The following is a 25,848-nucleotide window of genomic DNA, read 5'->3' as shown; positions in this document are numbered from 1 at the left end:
CTGTACTTTACTATTTATATTTGACAACTTTTACTTTAACTTCTCTACATTCCTAAATAAAATAATGTACTTTTTACTCCATACATTTTCCCTGACACCCACAAGTACTCGTTACATTTTGAATGCTTAGCATGACAGGAAATTGGTCCAATTCACGCACTTATCAAGAGAACATACCTGGTCATCCCTACTGCCTCTTATCTGGCAGACTCACTAAACACAAATACTTTGTTTGTAAATGATGTCTGCATGTTGTAGTGTAGCCCAGGCTAGCCATAAATGTTAAAAAACAAGAAAATTGTGCTGGTTTGCTTAATATAAACAATTTGAAATTATTGATACTTTTTCTCTTGATACTTAAGTATTTTTTTGCAATTACATTTACTTTTGACAACCAAATACTTTAAGACTTTTACACTAATAGTATTTTACTGGGTGACCTTATATTTGTATTTATTAGGGATCCCCATTAGCTGCTGCCTTGGCTGCAGTTACTCTTCCTGGGGTCCAAACACATTAAGGCACTTACATTACAAATAAAACAAAAGATAAAACAGTACATCATAAGATTATTACACCACTACATATCTACAAAACAAAATGTACACTACCGGTCAAAAGTTTTAGAACACCTACTCATTCAAGGGTTTTTCTTTATTTTTGACTATTTTTTACATTGTAGAATAATAGTGAAGACATCACAACTATGAAATAACACACATGGAATCATGTAGTAACCAAAAATGTGTTAAATCAAAATATATTTGAGATTTTAGATTTTTCAAATAGCCACCTTTTGTCTTGATGACAGCTTTGCACACTCTTGGAATTCTCTCAACCAGCTTCATGAGGTAGTCACCTGGAATGCATTTCAATTAACAGATGTGCCTTAAAAGTTAATTTGTGGCATTTCTTTCCTCCTTAATGCATTTGAGCCCATCAGTTGTGCTGTGATAAGGTTGGGGGGGTATACAGAAGACAGCCCTATTTGGTAAAAGACCAAGTCCATATTATGGCAAGAACAGCTCAAATAAGCAAAGAGAAACGACAGTCCATTTAAGACATGAAGGTCAGTCAATAGGGAAAATGTCAAGAACTTTGAAAGTTTCTTCAAGTGCAAAAATCATCAAGCGCTATGATGAAACTGGCTCTCATGAGGACCGCCACAGGAAAGGATGACCCAGAGTTACCTCTGCTGCAGAGGATAACTTGATTAAGAGTTACCAGCCTCAGCAATTGCAGCCCAAGTAAATGTTTCAGAGTTCAAGGAACAGACATCTCAACATCAACTGTTCAGAGTAGACTGTGTGAATCAGGCCTTCATGGTCGAATTGATGCAAAGAAACCACTACTAAAGGACACCAAGAAGAAGAAGAGAATTTCTTGGGCCAAGAAATACAAGCAATGGACATTAAACCTGTGGAAATGTGTCCTTTGGTCTAGAGTCCAAATTGGAGGTTTTTGGTTCCAACTGCCGTGTCTTTGTGAGACGCGGTGTGGGTGAATGGATTATCTCCGTATGTGTAGTTCCCACCTTGAAGCATGGAGGAGGAGATGTGATGGTGCTTTGCTGGTGACACTGTCTGATTTATTTAGAGTTCAAGGCACACTTAACCAGCATGGCTACCACAGCATTCTGTAGCGATATGTCATCCCATCTGGTTTGGGCTTCGTGGGACTGTCATTTGTTTTTCAACAGGACAATGACCCAACACACCTCCAGGCTGTGTAAGGGCTATTTTACCAAGAAGAAGAGTGATGGAGTGCTGCATCAGATGACCTGGCCTCCACAATCCCCCAACTTCAAACCAATTTAGATGGTTTGGGATGAGTCGGACCGTAGAATGAAGGAAAAGCAGCCAACAGCATGTATGCGAACTCCTTCAAGACTGTTGGAAAAGCATTCCAGTTGAAGCTGGTTGAGAGAATGCCAAGAGTGTGCAAAGCTGTCATCAAGGCAAAGGATGGCTATTTGAAGAATCTCAAATATAAAATATATTTTGACTTCTTTTACACTTTTTTGGTTACTACATGATTCCATATGTGCTATTTCATAGTTGTGATGTCTTCACTATTATTCTACAATGTAGAAAATAGTAAAAATAAAGAAAAACCTTTTAAATGAGTAGGTGTTCCAAAACGTTTGACCGGTAGTGTATAATACCACCATACAACAATATAACAGTGTATGTGTGTTTAGATTGTGTGTGCTAGTGTTTGTGTGCATATGCGTGTGTCTGTACCTGTGTGTGTGTGTGTGTGTGTGTGTGTGTGTGTGTGTGTGTGTGTGTGTGTGTGTGTGTGTGTGTGTGTGTCTCTTCCTAGTCCCTGCGGATCCATAAGGTGTATTTGTATCGTTTAAAAAAAATCTGATTCTACTGCTTGCATCGGTTACCTGATGTGGAATAGAGTTCCATGTATCCTACTAGCTCCATTCTCCAGGAACGGGGGGAGACCCCTTCGGGGAGGGATCCCTGCAGGTTACCGGCTAGTTGGTTGTGGAAAGCCGACACGGCGGCGACAGTTCCACCAGGCCAGAGCGGCGTCCGGCTACATGGGTAGAAGAGAAAAATAAGTAGGCAGGCGTGGGTTCCCCATTAACTTTTACTTTTACTTGAGTCATTTTCTTTTACTCAAGTATGACAATTGGGTACTTTTTCCACAACTGATTATAGTATTACAGTATTATAGAGTTATTGTACCATTTTTTTTTTTTATAAGACACAAAAGAATACCACAGTATTTCAATACAATGTAACCATACACAGTATAAAAGAACGTTTAATCAAAAGAAACAGAAATGAATGTGCTCAAATCAGGCTGGAAGAGCACTTATGTCACAGCCTACAGTCACAGAGAGAGACATGGAGAGAGAGAAAACTGAGCAACAGAGGGTTTCTAGGAACTGGGAGGATGTAAGCTCTTGTTGTGTGTAGCTAACAGGTTAATATTTTATATCATGGTATACTCGGCCTATCCCCCAGATAATCCAATGGATGTCCACCACTGCCCCAGAGAGTGGGGGTTCTAGCTTCTCTAGCTTGCAGCCCCCAGGCACTTTCATATTGAGTCTGCTGCTGCTTTTAAATTGCTAGCAAAAGACTGAATTACTCAACTAAAACCCCCATAGGCAAAAAACGTGGCCTTGTGTTTTTCTTCCGCAGTCATTCCTCAGAGGCAACTAGGCCACAGATTGGGTGGTCTCAGTTATGCCACTAGACGCTCTATCTTCAAATATGGGAGATACAGTACAGCTGGTTTAAATTACTATGTGGATTTTCAATGGATTAAATAAACAAACAAATTCAATGAACATGTTGCCTCCGTAATCATCAGAGACAATTCAGATTTTCCCATACCCCCCCATTGAGGGTAGCTAGGTGCTGAATCCTAATGTGAGATTTGTGTGGAAATGTATGCCTCTTATCAAGCGGGAAAATGAATGAAAAACAAGTCTACCCTCTCACATTATAACATCTTGATACCCCTCTTATTTGCTTATACAGTGGTATGTTAAAGCCTTTCAAAGAGTTCTGTATTCATTGGAATGAAAGTGATGTGAGGCTCAGTGAGTCTGTATGGATTACCAGAAAATACAGTGGCATGAGTAAAACACAGAGGTAATCTCTCCCCTCTCATCCATGAGGCTCTGCTCCTCTCCTCTATACCTGTCCCTCTCTAATCTCCTTACTGAATTATTTCATTCAAAGCAGTTCAACAGAGAGAGAATATATCACTGCAGTGCAGCGGAGGTTGCAGTAACAGGAGAATGATATAGCACTATGTCTTCAGACTATTGCCAATACTAAATGATTGGGGTGTTCTCTGGTTAACGTTTACTACAATTTACTACTGAATTGGTGACAATTACTTCATATACTGTTTAGCCCACCCGCAGTTTGCTCCTCCCTGTGCTAATTGTTATATTTCTTTCCGTTTTGGATAGTGCTGCACAGGCAACAAAAGGACTATACAGGAATAATACAGTAGGCCTATGTAATTACTTTGCACCTGGCTGATACAGATACATAATGCTTTCCTGTGAGAAGGCTTGAGGTTGAATCTTATGCTATGTGGTTTTATACTGTATATTAGGCTGTCTGTTCTCTTACACTTTCACTGTGTGCACTGAATGGTGGCGGCTGGTAGTAAAAATGCAAAAACCATGTGCTTATTTCCCATGCAAATATGTGATGAGGTGAAGTGCAGAAACAGAAGCCTCGTTGAAGTATCTACTCAGCAGAATGGAGATATAGCCTAGAGAACATACAATGGTGAAGAACGGACACCACTGGAGCGGAGAGTGCTACACATAATTCAATGTGGCAAGTAGCCTATCCAAATAGATACATAGGCCACCATGATTAAAGAAGCCTATCCTCTGCCCACTCAAGTCAAATCGCGCATTATAGTTGGAAAAGTGTTATAGCCTAAAGGTGTTGGCTATACTGTAGAGATTGGCATATCGGTAGTATACTTTTTGCGGAAGTCTGACAGACTGATACGCATTTGGCAACTGTCAAACTGCTGACAGACCGCTCACCAGTAGCCTGGGCAGTGGGGCATTTCTATTCGCTAACAGTAGGACGTCAGAGTGGGGGCGACTACATGGACCCGTAGGCTGCGACAGACGTATTTGTAGCCAGACAAATTACACAAAAGGAATGCGAATATTGTAGCCTATGCCTCATCACAAAGTTACTGTGCGGAATTTAAAAGTAGGCCTAGGCTATATATAAACTAGCTCACTTCCTTTGGGTAATTTGCAGAGCTGGCGGAAGTAGCCTACGTCAGTTATATCGGCTCTCTGAGGCTTTTATTGTACACTAATTTCAGATGTAGGGAATAGAGGGGAGAGTAGATTTGAATCACCCCCTGTCGCTTTAAGGACACTTCTCAAAGCTTTGCATATATGCGAAAGGGAAAAATACGATGAGCCACGAGCAACTGAGCAACCAAGGACGGAATTCAGGAGTGGATTGATGTATAACTTACACGGGCCTGGAATAGCCGATGCCTTTGCCTTATGGGGTTTGATCATATACAGTGGATTGTCGTATGCTGAAGTCGCTAAACGGAGGATCATTTGGAAAATATTGCGCATAAGTAGCGAGAGATTTGGAGATCCCTGCCCTCGTGGATTTTATCGCGCAAAGGTTTAGCCCTACGGTGGAACTTGTCAGATGAATATGGTTAACCGTTGAAACTCGCTAATAGCCTACAGAGAGGATTAGCAACTTATGTAGCCCATTATCTCACCCATTATTGATAAGCACCTAATACGCATTTTGACGGATATTATCTAGACTCTTTTTTTGACAGTGGATCATGGATTGGGTGGTGGAAAACAACGGGCAGCGACATGATTTCTCAGCGCTGTCTGCGGTATTCAGCTATTAACATTGTGTTATTCCAATGCAACAAAGTTGCAAAGGAAGTGGAGTGCATAAATTGTAACTATTTCGCTGTTTTGCACCTGCTTATGTGAAGAACGCGTCGACGTTACAGTGTCTAATCGCTTAAAATACGTGAGGATTTGCATCGCTTCTTCCTCGCCCGCATGGAATATTTGAACATTTGTTTATTGTATTCGGGAGCTTTATATTCAAGGTCATTCCGTGAATCTGATTACTTATAGATGTATTATTTATAAATCCGTATCTACTAGTGATAACACTATAGTTTATTATTTCGGTTGGCCGCACAGGGAATCCGCTTTACGTTAGGTGATTTATAGTGATTTTGTCATTGCAACATTTCTAAAATGGATGGAAAATTGAAGCAGAGCCAGAGATCCCGTTCCAAACGTGAGAGGGTACGGAGACGGGAGGCAGTGGGCAAGGATGCCCGCAGTCCGAAACCTTCGTCTTGTTCAGATAGGGAGCAAAGTCCTGGGAGGGATCTCGCCTCCCAGAATGGTAAAAAGTCTCCACACTCAACACCCTCTGCCAGAACCTCGCGCCCCCCTCGTCGAAAGAGACGAGAATCCAGTTCTCAAGAAGAGGATATCATTGATGAATTTGCCATTGCCAGTTTCGTCAGCCTGGACTGTTTGGAGGTAAGGCTTATAATTACACATGTCGAACACCTCCGTATTTGCATAAGTTTTCAGCTTGACTAATGAGTTGCTATTCATGAAATGCTGTCACATAACGGTTTGTTTGACAGCAAATAAACAGGTGCTCTTTTCTCTGCGGTGTTGATGAGTGGAATGACTTGTAGATATTTTTCTTGTAGTTATGGCTTTTCTTGTTATATAGCTATTGTGCTCAACAAGGGTCTGCAGACCCTTTAGATTCATTTGATACACAATTTACATAATTTCATGCATCTATAACCATGTGGATTGTGCATATATTCAATGGATGGTCCAGCGTGTCTTTGATCATCTGTTTCTAGTAGCTTTGATGGTGATTGAACCTCAGGTGAAGTTGAAGTCCACAAATGAGATTGTGGATTAGTCATCTCTATCCTTAGATCTCATTGTGATCTATTGTAATAACATGAAACATCTGTCCAAGCTCTAGAGTTGTCTAAAAAAGTTTACATTTGTATTGGTCATTGGTAATTAATACCTCTTTTGTATTGGTAATTAATAATTATGTGAGGCCTGCGTAGTATCTGCAATAATTCCTTTAGCCTACATGTTAGTGGCTGGCTGTGGCTGCAAAGGTCAGAGGAACTAAACCCATAGACATCTGCTACTACTTTACTCAGTTGACTGTGATGATGTAAGCAACACAGTGTGTTGTAATTGCTGCTTGTTCCCCACAGGGACAAAACCATGTGCATGGTACAGGACTGCATTATGTAGCTTGACCTATTGGTTTATTACTAGATTTGAGTGCATACATATTGTCCCTGATATCTTTTTTGTTGTGGACATAAATGGCCAACAGTGTTTACTCACTGGGAGCTTGTCATCAATTTGTCACCTCTCATCTGTTAACAAGGTTAACCTGTCAGGGTCCCAGTAATTGCATTGCTCTTCCATTAACTTAAGCCTTCAATGCCACTTACTGGGGTTCAGTGTGAAAGAAGATAGTGTCTAAGAGGAGGGTGCAGAGGGTACATGGAAGTGTGTGTATGTAGGAGAGGGTGATGGGGAGAGGCTCTGTGTGTGTGTGTGTGTGTGTGTGTGTGTGTGTGTGTGTGTGTGTGTGTGTGTGTGTGTGTGTGTGTGTGTGTGTGTGTGTGTGTGTGGGGGGGGCGCATGGTTGTATTATATTCTCAGATGTGAGATTTTTTTGTGCGTGCCTCCGTTGCTTGCTGCTTATGGCAGTCTGACAGGTTCTGCCTCTGAAAGGCCTCTGGGAAGTCTGAGCAAAGTGCTTCTCAAATAGGATCTCACCAGGAGAGCAGTGGATAGGCTGTCAACAGGGTCTCGTCCTTCAGTGACATCTACAAGTGAATGAATGCTGTACTCGACCAGACAGCGAATCAGGCATGATGCAGCTTTCATCAATTCATTTAATTAATTCCATCAAATGGATAGTTGTCATATTTGCATGATAATGGGTTGAATGCAGTGATAGTTTGCATAGAGCCACGTGTGGGTTACACTCACATCTGGAAAGCTACGCAGGAATGATGTTAACATTGTTTATAATACGATCAGATGTTCCCCCTAAACGCTAAATACAGCTTCAGTTGAGGTGCAGCCACTCTATGTTCTGTTTATGATTTGTATCAGTAGCAGAGACTATTCATGTGCTACTGATACTTCTTGATACAGGGAGAACCCTATCACCTAGCATGACTGCAGCGCTAATTGCTTATCAATTATCCAACTGGCACGGCACCATTAGCGATTAAATAACACTCTGGCCTATTGCATCATGCTCTAATAAGCACGGTGCGGTTAGCTGAAAGAGTGTTCTTAACCTCGCATAATTCACCGATGGCCAATGCCCTGTTCATGACAGGCCACAGAGCCTGGATCTGATTAGAGTGGGAACCTTCACAGTAAATTGAGATCAATCTCACATTTTTCTCAGGGTTCATTGAACCCATAGCTTGCTGCTCTACAATACTGTACACAGTGTTTATGTGAACGTACATGGTACGTTTTAGCTGCTTAATCTATGTGGCACTGACTATCCAGTGTAGCCCTTGGAGTGTATTGCTTTCACATTAAACGTGTCTCAGTAGTGGTTAGTATAGCAGCTTTGGATTGATAGGATAAAGATGCCTGCTGCTCTTATGATGGCTTATGCTGTGTGTATACTGCAGCTTGTTCTGCTCCCGTAGCCCATTTTATTATGGCAGGAACCAATCCACGACATTGGCCGCATTTGATTATAGTTTGTTTATTTGTTTGGAGTCCCCATCCGGAAAGCCGCTTACCTGTGTAAATCAACTGTACAAACAAAACCTGCCTGCTTTGTCATGGGGGGGGGGGGGGGGGGGGGGGCTGCTATGCTAGAGTGATTGGAAATGCGAGATGAGGTATGTAGAATTGAACCACTCAGTGTGGGTTTGGCAAAGCTTTCTCTCACATGCCTATTAAGACAATTATACAATACTGCTTAAGCCCCTCAAAAGGCCCCCCCATGGGTAATGAACTAACAGCAACAATAAGAAAATGTTGCAATTATCCACCTTCCATAATAGAAATGAGATGTGTGATTTCCCCCCCCCCCCCCTCTTTGTGTGACGCTGAGACGAGAGTGGCAAATCCCCCTCGCTAATCCAGAGTTGATTCTTATGTTCATCTGTTTAGGCATGAACTTTATAATTTATATGTTTTTTCTTTTACGGAGACTGCTTTCCCCCCCCTCTAACCATCAGAACTACATTCATTTGTAATATTTGGAATGTGTGTGTGTGTGTGGTGTGTGTGTGGTGGGGGGGGGGGGACGGGGTGTTATTACACTGTCTTACATTATATCCTTTAAAATAGTATATTACTTGTCATAAACAAACATGTCAAGCCAGTAGCCTACTGCTTTCTGTTATAGCAGTTGTAATAGAAGCTGCATATGTAACATTTCAGCAGTGTGTTGGAGGATTAAACGGAAAGCTGTACATCAACAGTATAATAGATTTCGATATCTCTAGTTGGGATGCTGCTAAAAGCTGTTGCTAGAACAACTCAACAGTGTGTTGAACTACAAGCCATACAGCAACACCTATAGTATTTGGTCTCTTGTTCCAGAGGCCTGTTAACCAGTTTTTTTTTATGGTCTTCATGTTGCAATACCGCTCAGTGTTTTCGTTGCTCTTGCAGTGTGATGGCTGTAGTGCAACATTTCGAGCCTGACACGTCCCGTGAAGAAAGGCTTATTAAGGCCCATGGGGTGTCCCTGGGACCCATCTCTCCCAAACTGTCATGCTCGGTGGTGGAGAGAAAGTGGAGAGAGAGAGAGCATCCTTTTGGCTATGCTGCTGAGGCTGTGTGTCCAATATATATAGACATATTATCAAAAGATATTCTCCCTAGGAAGGGAATGTTCTCTCCAGAGGGTTTGTGGGGATGTCACATGCACCCCTTATGGTCCACCTGCTGAACCGTCATTGTCTGTTATGAGAATTAATGAATAGCTTGGCTGCTGTGACGATCACTAGTAGTGTCTTCACTGACATTTTCAACCTCTCCCTGACCGAGTCTGTAATGCCTAGATGTTTCAAGCAGACCACCATAGTCCCTGTGCCCAAGAACGCCAAGGTAGCCTGTCTAAATGACTATCGCCCCGTAGCACTCACACATCTGTAGCCATGAAATGCTTTGAAAGGCTGGTCATGGCTCACATCAACACCATCATCACAGACACCCTGGACCCATTCCAATTCGCATCCCGCCCCAACAGATCCACAGATGACGCAATCTCTATTGCACTCCACACTGCCCTCTCCTACCTGGACAAGAGGAACACCATAGCACAGCGTTCAACACTATAATTCCCTCCAAGCTCATCACTAAGCTCAGGACACTGGGATTGAACACCTGCCTCTGCAACTGGATCCTGGACTTCCTGACGGGCTGCTCCCAGGTGGTTAGGGTAGGCAACAATACATCTGCCACAGTGACCCTCAACACAGGGGGCCCTCAGGGGTGCGTGCTTAGTCCCCTCTTGTACTCCCTGTTCACCCACAACTGCATGGCAGCACACGACTCCTACACCATTATTAAGTTTGCTGACAACAACGACGATAACCGCCTATAAAGAGGTCAGTGCCAGGACAACAACCTCTCCCTCACCGTCAGCAAGACAAAGGAGCTGATTGTGGACTACAGGAAACAAAGGGCCGAGCACACCCCCGTCCACATTGACGGGGCTGTAGTGGAGCGGGTTGGGAGCTTCAAGTTCCTCTGTGTCCACATCACTAAGGAATGATCATGGTCCACACACACCAACACTGTCTTGAAGAAGACACGACAACGGCATGGGCCCTCAGATTCTCAAAAAGTTCTAAAGTTGCACCATTGAGAGCATCGTGACTGGCTGCATCACCGCTTGGTATGGCAACTGCTTGGCATCTGACTACAAGGCGCTACAGAGGGTAGTGTGTACGTCCCAGTACATCACTGGGGCTGAGCTCCCTGCCATCCAGGACCTAGGAAGGCCCTAAAAATTGTCAAAGTCTCCAGCCACCCGAGTCATAGACTGTTCTCTCTGCTGCCGCAAGGCAAGCAGTACCAAGTTATCGTTACTCATTGTGTATTTATTCCTTGTGTTATTATTTTTCTATTATTTCTCTTTCTTTGTCTCTTCACTGTTGAGAAGGGCCCGTAAGTAAGCATTTCTCTACACACGAAATAACATCTGCTAAACACATGTATGTGACAAATAAAATTTGATGTCACTGTTAGTCTACACCTGTTGTTTATGAAGCATGTGACATAACATTTGATTTGATTTGAGATGTGTTACGTGCTGCTGATTTTGATTCCCTTTTAATTTGGTTGTTGTTTCCCTATGAGAGGTATTGCTGCTGTCTCCGTCAGTGTAATAGCTAGATGTGCTGCTGAGTTGTTGTTTCTTGCGCCTTCCTTTCTCTCTCTTGATCTGCTTTGTGTGGTGAGTGACAGGATGTAATTATCAAGTGATTAAGATGTTGTCTTGAAGCCTGAGAAGGATTAGACCTTTGACTGGTTAAAATTGCCTGTTAATTCGCTGGCTGCTTTGCCTTTTATTTATGGGATTTCCTGAGTCTGACCAGGCTCTGCTTTCCTCTGTGCTCATTCACTCATAATCAATGATACAATGTTGAATAAAAGGTTAAATAATACGTTATTTGGAGATAATGTCTCCCCGTTTGCCAATAAAGCAGCATTATTTTTGCATAATGGTTTACATTATGTGGCATTTGGCTGCAGAAAATGCAAAATTACTGGCTGGCAATGAGGCATGTGAAAGATTTTACATTAAATTAATGAAACATAAGTAGAAGGAACACTAAGTGCCTCATTAAATCATGTGTGTTTTCCTTTTGGCCTAGTCCCCTCATTGACAGAGAGCAGTTGAACAGACAGTGAATGGCTTGCTGGTTCATACTCTCATGTAGTTACATCAACATCTCTCAAGTGGACCCCTTTGTAAAACTTGTTTGTTTGAGGAGGTCTATACAAGTACTTTTCTGGGCACTTGGGCCTATCATGTACAAAGGTCTATTGGCTGGCTTTGCCGAGTAGCGTATTTACAAAATCCCCCTGCTTTCAGAATAAAATAGTAAGTAAAAAGGCAATTTGACGTTTTATTTACCATTGGAACATTCAGTGCAGTAGAGAGGACTATTGCATATAGTCAGTAATACAATACCTGCATCATCATGCAGATCAACTAAACATCAACTTTATACTCACAACAAATAAGTATAGACATAATTTACTAATCACCACCATTCTATGTTATTATGCACGCCTTTATGAGTGAACTGAGGATAGTCCCAGTCAGTATTAGATAGAATGTCGTGGCCCCGCCCGCCTGTGGTGAAAACAACCTGTGGTTACCTACACTCTTAGGAAAACAAAGTGTTCTTCGGCTGTCCCCATAGAATAACCCTTTTTGGTGTAGGCTTTATGGGGCGCACATAAAAAAAATAAAAAAACGACATTTTAAAAGTTTGTTGTTTTATTAAATTAAGAATTTGAAATGTCATGGAATATTCTTGTGTGTAGTAATGTCACATTGATAATTTAATTGAGACAAAGCCTTTTCATTGTTAAAATAGGTGTAGGATTTTCAGAATTTGAATACTGACGTGTAATGGGTGTGTGCTGGTGGCAGGGAAGTCAGGCGCAGGAGAACGAACTTGGTATAAACGGAGTCGTTTAATAAGTGCTCACAAAACTCCGAAAACCAAAATATACAAAATAATAAAAGTGGGTACAAAATCCGTCACACACCAGAAAATAACTTGCACATAACATACAATCGCCGACAAGGACATGAGGGGAAACAGAGGGTTAAATACACAACATGTAATTGATGGGATTGGAACCAGGTGTGAAGGAAGACAAAACAAAACCAATGAAAAATGGATCAGCGATGGCTAGAAGGTCGGTGACATCGACCGCCGAACACCGCCCGAACAAGGAGAGGGACCGTCTTCGGCGGAAGTCATGACATAACGTCCGTTCGTATATTAGAATATTCTAATAACCGTGTCCATCCCTAATTTCCGTTAGCTTTCTCATGATTTGAGGGTTTGAGCGTTTATTTTGAGAGATGCCGTGACTGGCTATATCTCTATAGAGGGTCTCGGAGCATGTTTTCTTTATAAATTACTCTAGCTGTGAAGGCAATTAGCGTAACAGTTGTCGACATGCTCCCTCCTACAAATGTGAGATAGGAACATTAGCTCTGAGGGGAATAGTCTTTCTGGTTGGAGTGATACTAACAATAATTGCTGCAGAGCTCTATTCCCAGCCTGAAATAAGATATTGAGGTGGCTGCTGCTTGCCATTGCTGCTGCCTCCATTGGCCTCCCTCTGTGGATCAGCTTCTCTCTGCCTTCCTTGTTAAAGAGCCACTGAACACGCCGATTGGCATGTGTGTTTTTCTGTTGCTCGTTAGAGAAAGAGATTTCAGTCTTAAAGGTATGTTTCCTGGCTGATTCTGCGTTTAGTTCATGAGGTTTGTCCCCCATCAGACACTGTAGACACCGAAGCCTATTTCACTTCTTGATTGTAAGATTGTAAGAAATCTGTAATTTTGTTGTTTTAGTTGCGCAATTTTACAGCTAACTACGCAACATGTCTTATGTAAACAAAGTCGGAACTGCTGGGAAGGTCTGTCTCACTGTCTTTGCTATTGAATAAATAGCGAGCACCGCAGGTGTTCATCCTATGTTAGTGGGCAAATGGACATCGTCAAATCAAGACCCAACCTTAATTTACCCGTTGTGATGCACGGATGTTCCAAACTCCGTTTTAGACGAGTGACTTTGTGACCAAAATGTTCCTATTTACACTTTGTAGTCAATTTTGACACTAGAATAATTGCTTCTGACTCATAATGATGCCACAGGCTATTTTCAACGGGATTCATTGCTTTTTAAAGGCTTGCGCTCTTTAAATGTGGAATTCAGAAGTCAATGAGGTGCTTCAGCTGCCGATCACATCTCAGAAGGCCTCTTCAGCGGAGACAGACAGAGCTGTCTGTCTGTCAAATATTAGCTTTTGTGTGAGAAGAAATCCAAACTTGGACTTGGACTGATGTTGTTTTCCAACAGAATAATAAGCAGTGCCTGGCCAAGTTCATAGAGCTTAGATAAGAGTTGGTTACGCAACGCTGGGGAATCTGTCTCATTTAGATTTCTACTTTTACCCCTCATTCTTTATCAGTCTTTTTATGGCTAGTTAGCCAATGCTGAGCTGCTTTATTTTCTCATGTGGAAGCAAAGCGCTTGTTCCACTCCGTGGGTATATATATATACTATGCATATAAATAAAGCAGTTCCTTGGTTTTCTTCATCTTTAGTGTCTCTGAAGTCCATGTTAAACTGACTGCGTCTGTAGGAACAGTAGGCAAGGGTTTTTTCATATTTTCTGTCTTACACAATATTTTATGTGAAGATATAGACATGCGAGATGTAGTTAGTACATTATGCTGGACTTCTGCAACCAGTTTGGCAGGAACAGTGAGAAAGAGATCTAACACTTATGACTCAGGTTGACAGATGTGCCATAGTATTGGGTATCTCAGATCTAGAATCAGTGCTCTCTCTCCTGACTTCTGCATTATGGGGGTTATATACACCTAAAAGGGTTCTTCAGCTGTCCCCATAGGATAACCCTTTTGTTTCCAAGTTGAACTATTTAGGTTTCCATGTAGAACCCTTCCACAGAAGGTTTTACATGGAACCCAAAAGGGTTTTACCCAAAACCCCAAAAGAGTTCTACCTGGGTTCTACCCATCTCCCAGTCCCTGCTGCTGAAAAACATCCCCACAGCATGATGCTGCGACCACCATGCTTCACCGTAGGGATGGTGCCAGGTTTCCTCCAGATGTGACGCTTGGCATTCAGGCCAAAGAGTTCAATTTTGGCTTCATCAGACCAGAGAATCTTGTTTTAGGTGCCATTTGGCAAACTCCAAGCAGTCTGTCATGTTCCTTTTACTGAGGAGTGGGTTCCGTCTGGCCACTCTAACATAAAGGCCTGATTGGTGAAGTGTTGCAGAGATAGTTCTCCCATCTCCACAGAGGAACTCGAGAGCTCTGTCAAAGTGACCATTGGGTTCTTGGTCACCTCCCTGACCAAGGCCCTTCTCCGATTACTCAGTTTGGCTGGGCGGCCGGCTCTAGGAAGATTCTTGGTGGTTCCAAAATGTTTTCCATTTAAGAATGATGAAGGCCACTGTGTTATTGGGGACCTTCACTGCTGCAGAAATGTTTTGGTACCTGTCCCCAGATCTGTGCCTCGACACAAGCCTGTCTCGGTGCTCTACAGACAACTCCTTCGACCTCATGGCTTGGTGTTTGCTCTGACATGCATTGTGGGACCTTATATAGACACGTGTGTGCCTTTCCAAATCATGTCCAATCAATTGAATTTACCACAGGTGAACTCCAATCAAGTTGTAGAAACATCTCAAGCATGATCAATGGAAACAGGATGCACCTGAGCTCAATTTCGAGTCTCATAGCAAAGAGTCTGATTACTTACTTAAATAATATATATATATATTGGTGTGTCGATTGCTGTGGATTTTTTTTAAATTTAATCCGTTTTAGAATAAGGCTGTAACGTAACAAGATGTGGAAAAATTCAAGGGGTCTGAATTCTTTCCGAAGGCACTGTAACTCTCCCCCACAGCCACTGCTTGCTAGGGATGGGTGATAAATTGATACATTAGATTATCACAATCTTCTTTTTGACGATATTACATAGATTCTACGTCTCCAACTACCGATTCTTGCAAGGTTGTTAACGCTAGCTAGCACTAGTTGGCTGTACCTGTGCCAAAACTCTGGTATTTCTCCTTCTTCTTTTTAAATAGACATGTTTTCAACACTTTTATTTCCATGACTGATCAAAGCTCGTTTTCTTATGACTCTACTGTCCCTCTGCAGCAGACATATAGTGAGCAATATATTTGGAACATCGAATCGCAATAAAATCACAGTATCGAATCGCAATACAAATACAACCGTATAGGCATCTAAGTATCGTGATAATATCGTATCATGAGGTCCCTGTCAATTCCCAGCCCTAAGATTTGCATTTGGTATCTCCTTTAGCTTCTTACCCAACTGCTCTCTATATGTTGGTGGAATTATCACTGCTGTAGTTGTTTGTTAAAGGACAAAACAGACTATCGAGGAATGGTTAAAAGGAATTGGTGGCTATTCTTTTCCCTCTCACCAGAACATCGACCTTCATTTTCTGTTAATTTTACGATTAGTTAAGTAACTGTAGTGGCGGCCTGTAGTCTTCCAGGCTACTGGTTAATTAACTCCTGTCTGGCAGGCAGCAGAGAGAATCCTGCCTGGCAGGCAGCAGAGAGAGAAACCATCCCAGTGCATAGCCTCACACAGCACAGTGCATAAATCCTCCTATTTTCATTATCTGCTCCAGGTGTTGATGAAACAATTCCCCTGCTGGATAATCATATTTCCCATCCCGCTTGCCAAGAAAGACTGAGGAGAGAGGAGAGAGGAGAGAGAGAAGAGAGAAAGAGAGTGAGAGAAAGGGAGCTCCGATCTGCATCCGTCTGAATGACTAGACTCCCCCTCTTCCCAGCATTTCAATTTGCACAATAATACTAGGGGAGGAAAAGGGGCAGGAAACAGAGGCTGCAGACACTGACAGGCAGACTACACTCAGGAAGGGAGGGATGTATGGAGGAGGAGGAGGGAGGGAGGGGTGTGTGTCTGTGTGTGTGTAATAGGGTGTTCTAGCCGAGTGACGCCACCATGGTACAGTGGTGCCACTCAGAGCAGGGGTTGTGTGATATGAGTGGTTCTGTGTGTGGTAGAATGTTTCAGCCGGGTGACGCACGCCACCATGGTACAGTGGTGCCATTCGGAGCAGGGGCTGTGTGTGTGTGGGGAGGGGGGATTACAGAGTGACAGTGAGTGACAGAACGGTGGCCGTCGTCATGTGTACTCACAGCCAGATCCACCCGCGCCATAAATAGAAAGAATGGCATGGCACAGCAGCTCAGCCATCATAGGCAACAAGTGATGCTAAACTGAGAAACAGGCAGGCGAGTAATGGACGGAGGGGGGGGGGGGGGGCAAAGCTCTGCTGTGACTACCATGGTGGGAATGCAGTCGCCTGAGCTGACAATTGTCAACACATTTAGCCAGGCTGCTTCACTGAAAGACATTTATCAGTACAGGTAATTGACTTGACAAACATACAGACATCTGAGATATGTTCTTTTGGTAGAGTGATTTGTTTCCATTTGTACCGGTAGCTACATTTTGTAGTAGTTGTTAGTCAGTGGGTGGTTACTAGTGTTTAACCATAGGAAAGGGAGAAAATCACAGCACAGGCATAGTCCTACCCTATACTACACTTCACAGTGATTCTGCTATCCTATAGACAGAGGTGTACCCTACGCAGTGGTTCTGCTATCCTATAGACCAGGTATTCCCAATTCTTCAAATTTTCAAAGAGTACATTTATATTTTCCAACAGGGCTATACATTTGGGTGAGGTTATTTCTCGCCTGAGTAGCCTCGTTTCGCTGCCGAAAAAATGTTATTAAACCATCTAGTGTTCAGCGAAATAACAACACCATGTCTAATACAGGTAGCCTAGTCAAATAATGAACATCCAATCACATTAACCGTTACTCTCTTACGGGAATTCCACTATGTAGCCAAACGTAACTGCTGCTCATGTTGGAATCTGTACTGATGGCGCAAAAGCCATGACAGGGAGACATAGTGGAGTGGTAACGCGCGTGCAAGCAGTTGCTCCCGACGCCACTTGGGTACACTGCAGCATCCACCGAGAGGCTCTTGCTGCCAAGGGAATGCCTGACAGCTTGAAATACGTTTTGGAAAATGGTTAACTTTGTTAAAGCAAGGCCCCTGAACTATCATGTATTTTCTGCACTATGCAATGATATAGGCAGCGACCATTTAACGCTTTTACAACATACATGAGTGCGCTGGTTATCAAGGGGCAAAGTATTGACAAGTTCTTTTTAATTGAGAGAGGAGCTTAAAGTTTTCTTTACCGACCATCATTTTCACTTGTCTGACCACTTACATGATGACGAGTTTCTCACACGACTGGCCTATCTGGGTGATGTTTTTTCTCGCCTGAATGATCTGAATCTAGGATTACAGGGACTCTCCGCAACTCTATTCAATGTGCGGGATAAAATTGAGGCTATGATTAAGAAGTTGGAGCTCTTCTCTGTCTGCATTAACAAGGACAACACACAGGTCTTTTCATCACTGTATGATTTCTTGTGTGCAAATGAACTCAAGCTTATGGAACAATGTCAAATGTGATATAGCGAAGCACCTGAGTGAGCTGGGTGCGCAATTACGCAGGTACTTTCCCGAAACAGATGATACAAACAACTGGATTCGTTATCCCTTTCATGCCCTGCCTCCAGTCCACCTACCGATATCTGAACAAGAGAGCCTCATCGAAATTGCGACAAGCGGTTCTGTGAAAATTGAATTTAATACTGCCAGATTTCTGGAATGGGCTGCGCTCAGAGTATGCTGCCTTGGCAAATTGCGCTGTTAAGACACTGATGCCCTTTGCAACCACGTACCTATGTGAGAGTGGATTCTCGGCCCTCACTAGCATGAAAACTAAGTACAGGTACAGACTGTGCGTGGAAAATGATTTAAGACTGAGACTCTCTCCAATACAACCCAAAATTGCAGAGTTATGTGCATCCTTTCAAGCACACCCTTCTCATTAACCTGTGGTGAGTTATTCACAATTTTCGATGAACAAATAAGGTTTTATATGTAAGATGGTTAAATAAAGAGCAAAATTATTGATTATTATTATATTATTATTTGTGCCCTGGTCCTATAAGAGCTCTTTGTCACTTCCTACGAGCCAGGTTGTGACAAAAACTCACACTCATTCTTATGTTTAATAAATGTATCGTATAGTGTGTGTGTGGGGCAGGCTTACAATGATGGCAAAAAAAACAACATTTGAGATTGCGCTGACCCTGGTGCTAGAGGGGGTACGCAGCTGAAGGTTGAATGTTTTTGAAGGGGTACAGGACTATAAAAAGTTTGGGAACCACTGCTATACCCTACACAAGGGTTCTGCTATCCTATAGACAAAGGCCTACCCTACACGCTGGTTCTGCTATCCTACAGACAGAGGCCTACACTACACAATGGTTCTGCTATCCTACAGGCAGAGGCCTACCTACCCTACACAGTGGTTCTGTTGTTTGTTCTGCTACAGGCACTGCAAGAATCTGCCTGTCTGGCTGAATCTGTCCGGTTGTTCATTTATTTTGTAAGTAGATACATGTCAGGAATCCATGGCAGACAAAGAGTAAGTGAGCTAATGTGTAATTTGGGGCCCGTAGGTCAAAAACACAAGCCATTGTTCAGTGCAGCAGAATGCACAATGTTTTTTCTGTTCAGGCACTGCAGCCCTATAAGCCCTTCAGAGGAAATGGATGGGAGGGGTGAAAACAAGACAGATAGCGAGAGCGAGAAAACGTGTTGTAAAAAATCAAACAGTAATTGTGTTGTTTCCCTAACCTGAAGTCATGGGAGTAGAAGAGGCTTGTGTTCCCATAGTAACCCAAGCTTCTATATCTCAGTAAAGATATAGTCCTGGGCTGGGGCTTTGCCTGAGTGTTGATTTGCATGCTTGGTGGTTTTTAGGAGTTTGCCCTCAGCCTCTATATCGCCACAATTGGATTACATGATTGGGCTGGAAGCTGGTAGCAGGTATCTGCTGCTCTGAACACCATCTTATCAGTGGCAGCACATTCCAGTGTGGAGAAGGGAAGGGAAGAAAGGCTGGGCTGCCACCTTGCTAACAAACCAACCCCCACAGGACAGGAGAAGGCAAAACAGCAATCATATGCTGGTTTTCCACACGCGAGCTGGGAAGTGAACACATGAGCTGTATGGTTATAGTAACACCACTGAATGTTGTTTCCATTGGGGCCAGGTAGCAATAGGATGATGCTGAGATGTGGAAAGGGAGGCAAAATGGAGAGAAAGAGAAGTGTTAAGAGATGGGCAAAATGGAGCGAGAGAAAAGTGGAACGAGATCTCCCCTTCTGTGGACATAAGCTATTGATCATCAGTGTTCTGAAAGCATTTTCTTGTTCTCCATTGAGATGTTTGCTGTTTCTGTTGCATTTCTTTATCTCATATGAGACATCCTGTTCTTCAGTGAATATTTTTGTTCCGTTACAGATACAGTACCTATCACCTTTACTAAAGCTACGCCTTTATTGAACTGCAATGCATCATCATCTATCTGTAAAGACCATCTCCAATGAACGACCAGCTCCCAGAAATCTTTATTTTAAGCCACTTCTGAATGAAAAGCTCTATATAAAATAAATGTATTATTATTATTAAACCAGAGTTCACAACATCAGATATATACTACAGTATAGTCTGTTTAAATACAGCTCCATTACTTTACAAGAAAATACACAACAAGGTGACAGGCAACAAATACAATGTTTCTACTGTATGGTTAATATGGAATACTTTTTGACAAAGCACTAGAGAAGGGATATTCTTTGAAACCTTGTGTGAATAAAACCAACAGAACCCAGTCATACCTCAGCAGCAGGCCCTCCTGCAGCCTGACCCTCACGCTCTCTCTGTCGTCATTGCTGTACTTTTTAATATATGTGGTCGGTCTAAAAGACGGCTTGTCAAAGTTATTCAGCCTGCGGTGTGCAGCTAAAAACGTCCGTCCTGAATGGCTGACTGCAACACACACAGTGCTGTGCTCCCTAGGAGAGGAGGAGCTAGGCAAGCTAACTGAACATGACATACAGTACCAGTCAAAAGTTTGGACACTCCTATTCATTCAAGGGTTTTTCTTTATTTTTTGACTATTTTCTACATTTTAGTCATTTAGCAGACGCTCTTATCCAGAGCGACTTACAAATTGGTGCATTCACCTATAATATCCAGTGGAACAACCACTTTACAATAGTGCATCTAAATCTTTTAAGGGGGGGGTTAGAAGGATTACTTTATCCTATCCCAGGTATTCCTTGAAGAGGTGGGGTTTCAGGTGTCTCCGGAAGGTGGTGATTGACTCCGCTGTCCTGGCGTCGTGAGGGAGCTTGTTCCACCATTGGGGTGCCAGAGCAGCGAACAGTTTTGACTGGGCTGAGCGGGAACTGTGCTTCCTCAGAGGTAGGGAGGCGAGCAGGCCAGAGGTGGATGAACGGAGTGCCCTTGTTTGGGTGTAGGGCCTGATCAGAGCCTGAAGGTACGGAGGTGCCGTTCCCCTCACAGCTCCGTAGGCAAGCACCATGGTCTTGTAGCGGATGCGAGCTTCGACTGGAAGCCAGTGGAGAGAGCGGAGGAGCGGGGTGACGTGAGAGAACTTGGGAAGGTTGAACACCAGACGGGCTGCGGCGTTCTGGATGAGTTGTAGGGGTTTAATGGCACAGGCAGGGAGCCCAGCCAACAGCGAGTTGCAATAATCCAGACGGGAGATGACAAGTGCCTGGATTAGGACCTGCGCCGCTTCCTGTGTGAGGCAGGGTCGTACTCTGCGAATGTTGTAGAGCATGAACCTACAGGATCGGGTCACCGCCTTGATGTTGGTGGAGAACGACAGGGTGTTGTCCAGGGTCACGCCAAGGCTCTTAGCACTCTGGGAGGAGGACACAAGGGAGTTGTCAACCGTGATGGCGAGATCATGGAACGGGCAGTCCTTCCCCGGGAGGAAGAGCAGCTCCGTCTTGCCGAGGTTCAGCTTGAGGTGGTGATCCGTCATCCACACTGATATGTCTGCCAGACATGCAGAGATGCGATTCGCCACCTGGTTGTCAGAAGGGGGAAAGGAGAAGATTAATTGTGTGTCATCTGCATAGCAATGATATGAGAGACCATGTGAGGATATGACAGAGCCAAGTGACTTGGTGTATAGCGAGAATAGGAGTGGGCCAAGAACAGAGCCCTGGGGGACACCAGTGGTGAGAGCACGTGGTGCGGAGACAGATTCTCGCCACGCCACCTGGTAGGAGCGACCTGTCAGGTAGGACGCGATCCAAGCGTGCGCGGTGCCGGAGATGCCCAGCTCGGAGAGGGTGGAGAGGAGGATCTGATGGTTCACGGTATCAAAGGCAGCAGATAGGTCTAGAAGGATGAGAGCAGAGGAGAGAGAGTTAGCTTTAGCAGTGCGGAGAGCCTCCGTGACACAGAGAAGAGCAGTCTCAGTTGAATGCCCAGTCTTGAAACCTGACTGATTAGGATCAAGAAGGTCATTCTGAGAGAGATAGCAAGAGAGCTGGCCAAGGACGGCGCGTTCAAGAGTTTTGGAGAGAAAGGAAAGAAGGGATACTGGTCTGTAGTTGTTGACATCGGAGGGATCGAGTGTAGGTTTTTTCAGAAGGGGTGCAACTCTCGCTCTCTTGAAGACGGAAGGGACGTAGCCAGCGGTCAAGGATGCGTTGATGAGCGAGGTGAGGTAGGGGAGAAGGTCTCCGGAAATGGTCTGGAGAAGAGAGGAGGGGATAGGGTCAAGTGGGCAGGTTGTTGGGCGGCCGGCCGTCACAAGACGCGAGATTTCATCTGGAGAGAGAGGGGAGAAAGAGGTCAAAGCACAGGGTAGGGCAGTGAGAGCAGGACCAGCAGTGTCGTTTGACTTAGCAAACGAGGATCGGATGTCGTCAACCTTCTTTTCAAAATGGTTGACGAAGTCATCCGCAGAGAGGGAGGAGGGGGGGGGAGGGGGAGGAGGATTCAGGAGGGAGGAGAAGGTAGCAAAGAGCTTCCTAGGGTTAGAGGCAGATGCTTGGAGTTTAGAGTGGTAGAAAGTGGCTTTAGCAGCAGAGACAGAAGAGGAAAATGTAGAGAGGAGGGAGTGAAAGGATGCCAGGTCCGCAGGGAGGCGAGTTTTCCTCCATTTCCGCTCGGCTGCCCGGAGCCCTGTTCTACATTGCAGAAAAGTAGTGAAGACATCAAAACTATGAAATAACACATGGAATCATGTAGTAACCAAAAAGGTGTCTGGTACTGTATATTTTATCTCAACCACTGAACTGACCTCCTAAGGCATTTTCAAGTGACTCTATAAACTGTGTAGACAGCCTCACAAGTCCTCAACTGGCAGCTTCATTAAATAGTACCCTCTGTCCAGTGTCTGTGTTCTTTTGCCCATCTTAATCTTACATTTTTTATTGGCCAGTCTGAGATATGGCTTTTTCTTTGCAACTCTGCCTAGAAGGCCAGCATCCCGGAGTCGCCTCTTCATTGTTGACGTTGAGACTGGTGTTTTGCGGGTACTATTTAATGAAGCTGCCAGTTGAGGACTTGTGAGGCGTCTGTTTCTCAAACTAGACACACTAATGTACTTGTCCACTTGCTCAGTTGTGCACCGGGGCCTCCCACTCCTCTTTCTATTCTGGTTAGAGCCATTTTGCGCTGTTCATTTCTCAGAACAAGAATAGACTGACAAGTTTCAGAAGAAAGTCCTTTGTTTCTGGCCATTTTGAGCCTGTAATCGACCCCATAAATGCTGATGCTCTTGATACTCAACTAGTCTAAAGAAGGCCAGTTTTATTGCTTCTTTAATCAGAACAACAGTTTTCAACTGTGCTAACATAATTGCAAAAGGGTTTTCTAATGATCAATTAGCCTTTTAAAATTATAAACTTGGATTAGCTAACACAACGTGCCATTGGAACACAGGAGTGATGGCTGCTGATAATGGGCCTCTGTACGCCTATGTAGATATTCCATTAAAAAATCTGCCATTTACAACATTAACAATGTCTGCACTGTATTTCTGATCAATTTCATGTCATTTTAATGGCCATGCTTTTCTTTAAAAAACAAGGACATTTCTAAGTGACCCCAAACTTTTGAACAGTAATGTACCTTATGGTTAATAAACAACTCTAAAATCTGATTTCTTTTGCAGAAATTATGTTTTATCCGGGGGGGGGGGGGGGGGTCAGTCAAATATTACAATTGTTCATAGAGAAAAGAATGAAATTGGATGGTCTGAGTCTGTCAATGCTTAAATTACATCAGAAGACCCTATATAGGCCCCCCATATCAGAACTATGCCCCTTCTACCCACCCCATGGGAAGGACCTCAACATGACAGCAGGACATATGCCCAGGCCGTGAGCAGGGCAACAGGCTCAACCCCCACTATTACACCCGCCTAAGCCCCATCCTGCGACCTAAGAGGTATGTATCTGATGCTCAACATGCTCTGTTCACATCTGCTGTGATGTTGCTTTTACATTTTTGTTCAGTGTATTTATAGGGATAGGGTGTCATTTGGGGCGTAGTACTTGATCTCGTGGTTGTGACTCCTGGCCGGAGGAGTGTTTAGTCACCAGAGCATTGCTCATCTGTCATTATAGAGGCTGGATGTCTGGCTGGAGAGATAGGCCTAGGGCCTGGGCTAATAACCTGACGGTGCTCTGTGGGCTTGTGGTTCTGGCTCAGTGCCGACTGCTGGGTTTACTGGTTTACTGAATGGTTTACAGTTTCCTTACAGCTCTCCTTTATGGAGTCCTTTATTTTGGGTTTGTTGACACTTTTTCACTTAAGTAGATGTGCTAAGGCAGGTATACCCTTCAAAACCCTCAGGCTACTCTTATTCTTTGATCGTCTTCATGACAGCCTATTTTTGGGAAGTTTATCCTCCCTGATGATGGAGTATAGTTGGCATAAATGTGGAATATTCTCCTAGGTATAATCTGTATTAGCTGACAGGTCAGTCACCATGTGCCTTGACATATTTTGGCATGGTAGCATGCCGCTTCAGTATGTTTCAGCATTTGTTACAAATGGCCTGTCGCCACAAACTTCAGAACCATAGGAATTAGTGTAGTTGCAATCCAGATCTCCCGTTTCAAAGCACAGTGATCCTTGTTCTTCCTAAAGTAACTCAGCCCACGTACAACATAAATATTTCCATTTTAACAGTCTCCTGCTGAAACGAGTCCAAGGCTTCCGCCTTCAGCCAACAACTGGAGGGGGAAGGCTAAAGGGTACTGTCTTTTTCTATTCTCTTTGTATATCTCTCTTTGTCATTCTCGATCCCTCTCTCTCTCGCTCTCACTCCCCTCCCCTGTCTCTCTGTCCCTCTCCTTCTCTCTCCCTTTCTCTCTCATTCCCTCTGAGAGGACAGTCGCTGACTTTCTGTCCTCCCATAAGAATTCTTGTCAATGTCAGAGGTAGAGGCTGGTGCGTTGTAGTTGAAAAAGGTAAATAGTTTGTCTGCCTGGCTTATAAATAAATGTGACTCAGCGCCTGAGAAAATGTGTCTCGATTGCGGCAGCGGGGATGAAATGGCAGGAATATTTTATTAAACCTCTGCTCGGCTACCGAGACACTTGTTTATTCTCACTGATGATTGCTTGTCTGACCTTAGTAACCAGACGGCAATGTTAGATAGAAAATGTGTTTGCCTCTTTTTACTTTGTCATCACTAATGCTTAATTTCTATTTCTCATGATCAATTATGAATTGTTCTATTGTCAAAGGCCATTTTAGCACATTTCCCCCTTAGATTTTATGAGACTGTGCATGTGTTGTTCTGAGGAGTTGTCCTTTCTTGTGTGTATGTGTGGCGCGTGTGCATGTGTGTGATGTAACTGTGTGTGCAAACATGAACGTGTTTAAAGAGGCCACAGGATATATGGTCCGTTGAGAGTTGGTCGTTGCTGGTTGCGGGACACAGGGGAGTTGTCCTAGGCCCTGTAGCACTGTAGCTGTGCTGTTGTAAGTGAGCGGCCCATGGGAGTGGGAGGCAGGGTGATGAGGTTTCCTGTGTGTGTTTGCCCATGCAGCTTGTTCGGGGTGAGCTCCAGAGTCAAGTGTTGGGTTACACAGCTCAGTAACACTGTTCTGCGTAGCTTACACCACAGCACACCCGCACTAGCACGCTGCTTACATTATCCAATAGTGGTATACCTCTCACCTGATGTACTCTGAGACTGAGAACCCGTCCGTCCCCTGAACTCTGTCGCCAACCTCACGTCACAACGTCCCATGTCTGTTCTCACGTTCGGCAATTGGGCTTTTATACAGAGTATCGGTAATAGAAAGGGAAAGTGTGTTCTCCTGTAATGTGTGTAGAGACTAGAGTTCTCGTGTTCAGCTTGGAAGGGGATTGAATGGAAAATGGTGAGCTTTTCCCTCTTAGCTAGGTTTTAGAAGTAGGGTTTGAAATGGCTGTCTAACTTCAAATGGAGTCGTCAGGGTTTCTCCACTTTCCGATCTG

General features: G+C 43.7%; 1 protein-coding gene across 8 annotated transcripts in view; it reads left to right on the top strand.

Annotated features, from left to right (window-relative positions):
• The first annotated feature begins 4,605 nt into the window (after positions 1–4,605).
• Positions 4,606–25,848, top strand: part of LOC106585083 (autism susceptibility gene 2 protein) — a 385,999-nt gene continuing 364,756 nt past the window's right edge. For 3 of the 8 annotated variants that reach the window (XM_014170872.3, XM_014170871.3, XM_014170869.3), the window contains exon 1: positions 4,607–6,058. In XM_014170872.3, coding sequence (XP_014026347.1) covers positions 5,765–6,058 — 294 coding nt within the window. In that variant the 5' untranslated portion in view covers positions 4,607–5,764. Of the gene's footprint in view, positions 6,059–25,848 lie in introns of all 8 variants that reach the window. The other 5 variants (XM_082968508.1, XM_014170870.3, XM_014170875.3 and 2 more) reach the window with 3 other exon arrangements.

Source organism: Salmo salar, chromosome 24 (assembly GCF_965601325.2).
Source record: "Salmo salar chromosome 24, fSalSal1, whole genome shotgun sequence".
NCBI lineage: Eukaryota > Metazoa > Chordata > Actinopteri > Salmoniformes > Salmonidae > Salmo > Salmo salar.
The sequence above is the reverse complement of the archived record's forward strand: the minus strand, read 5'-3'. Positions and strand labels throughout refer to the sequence as shown.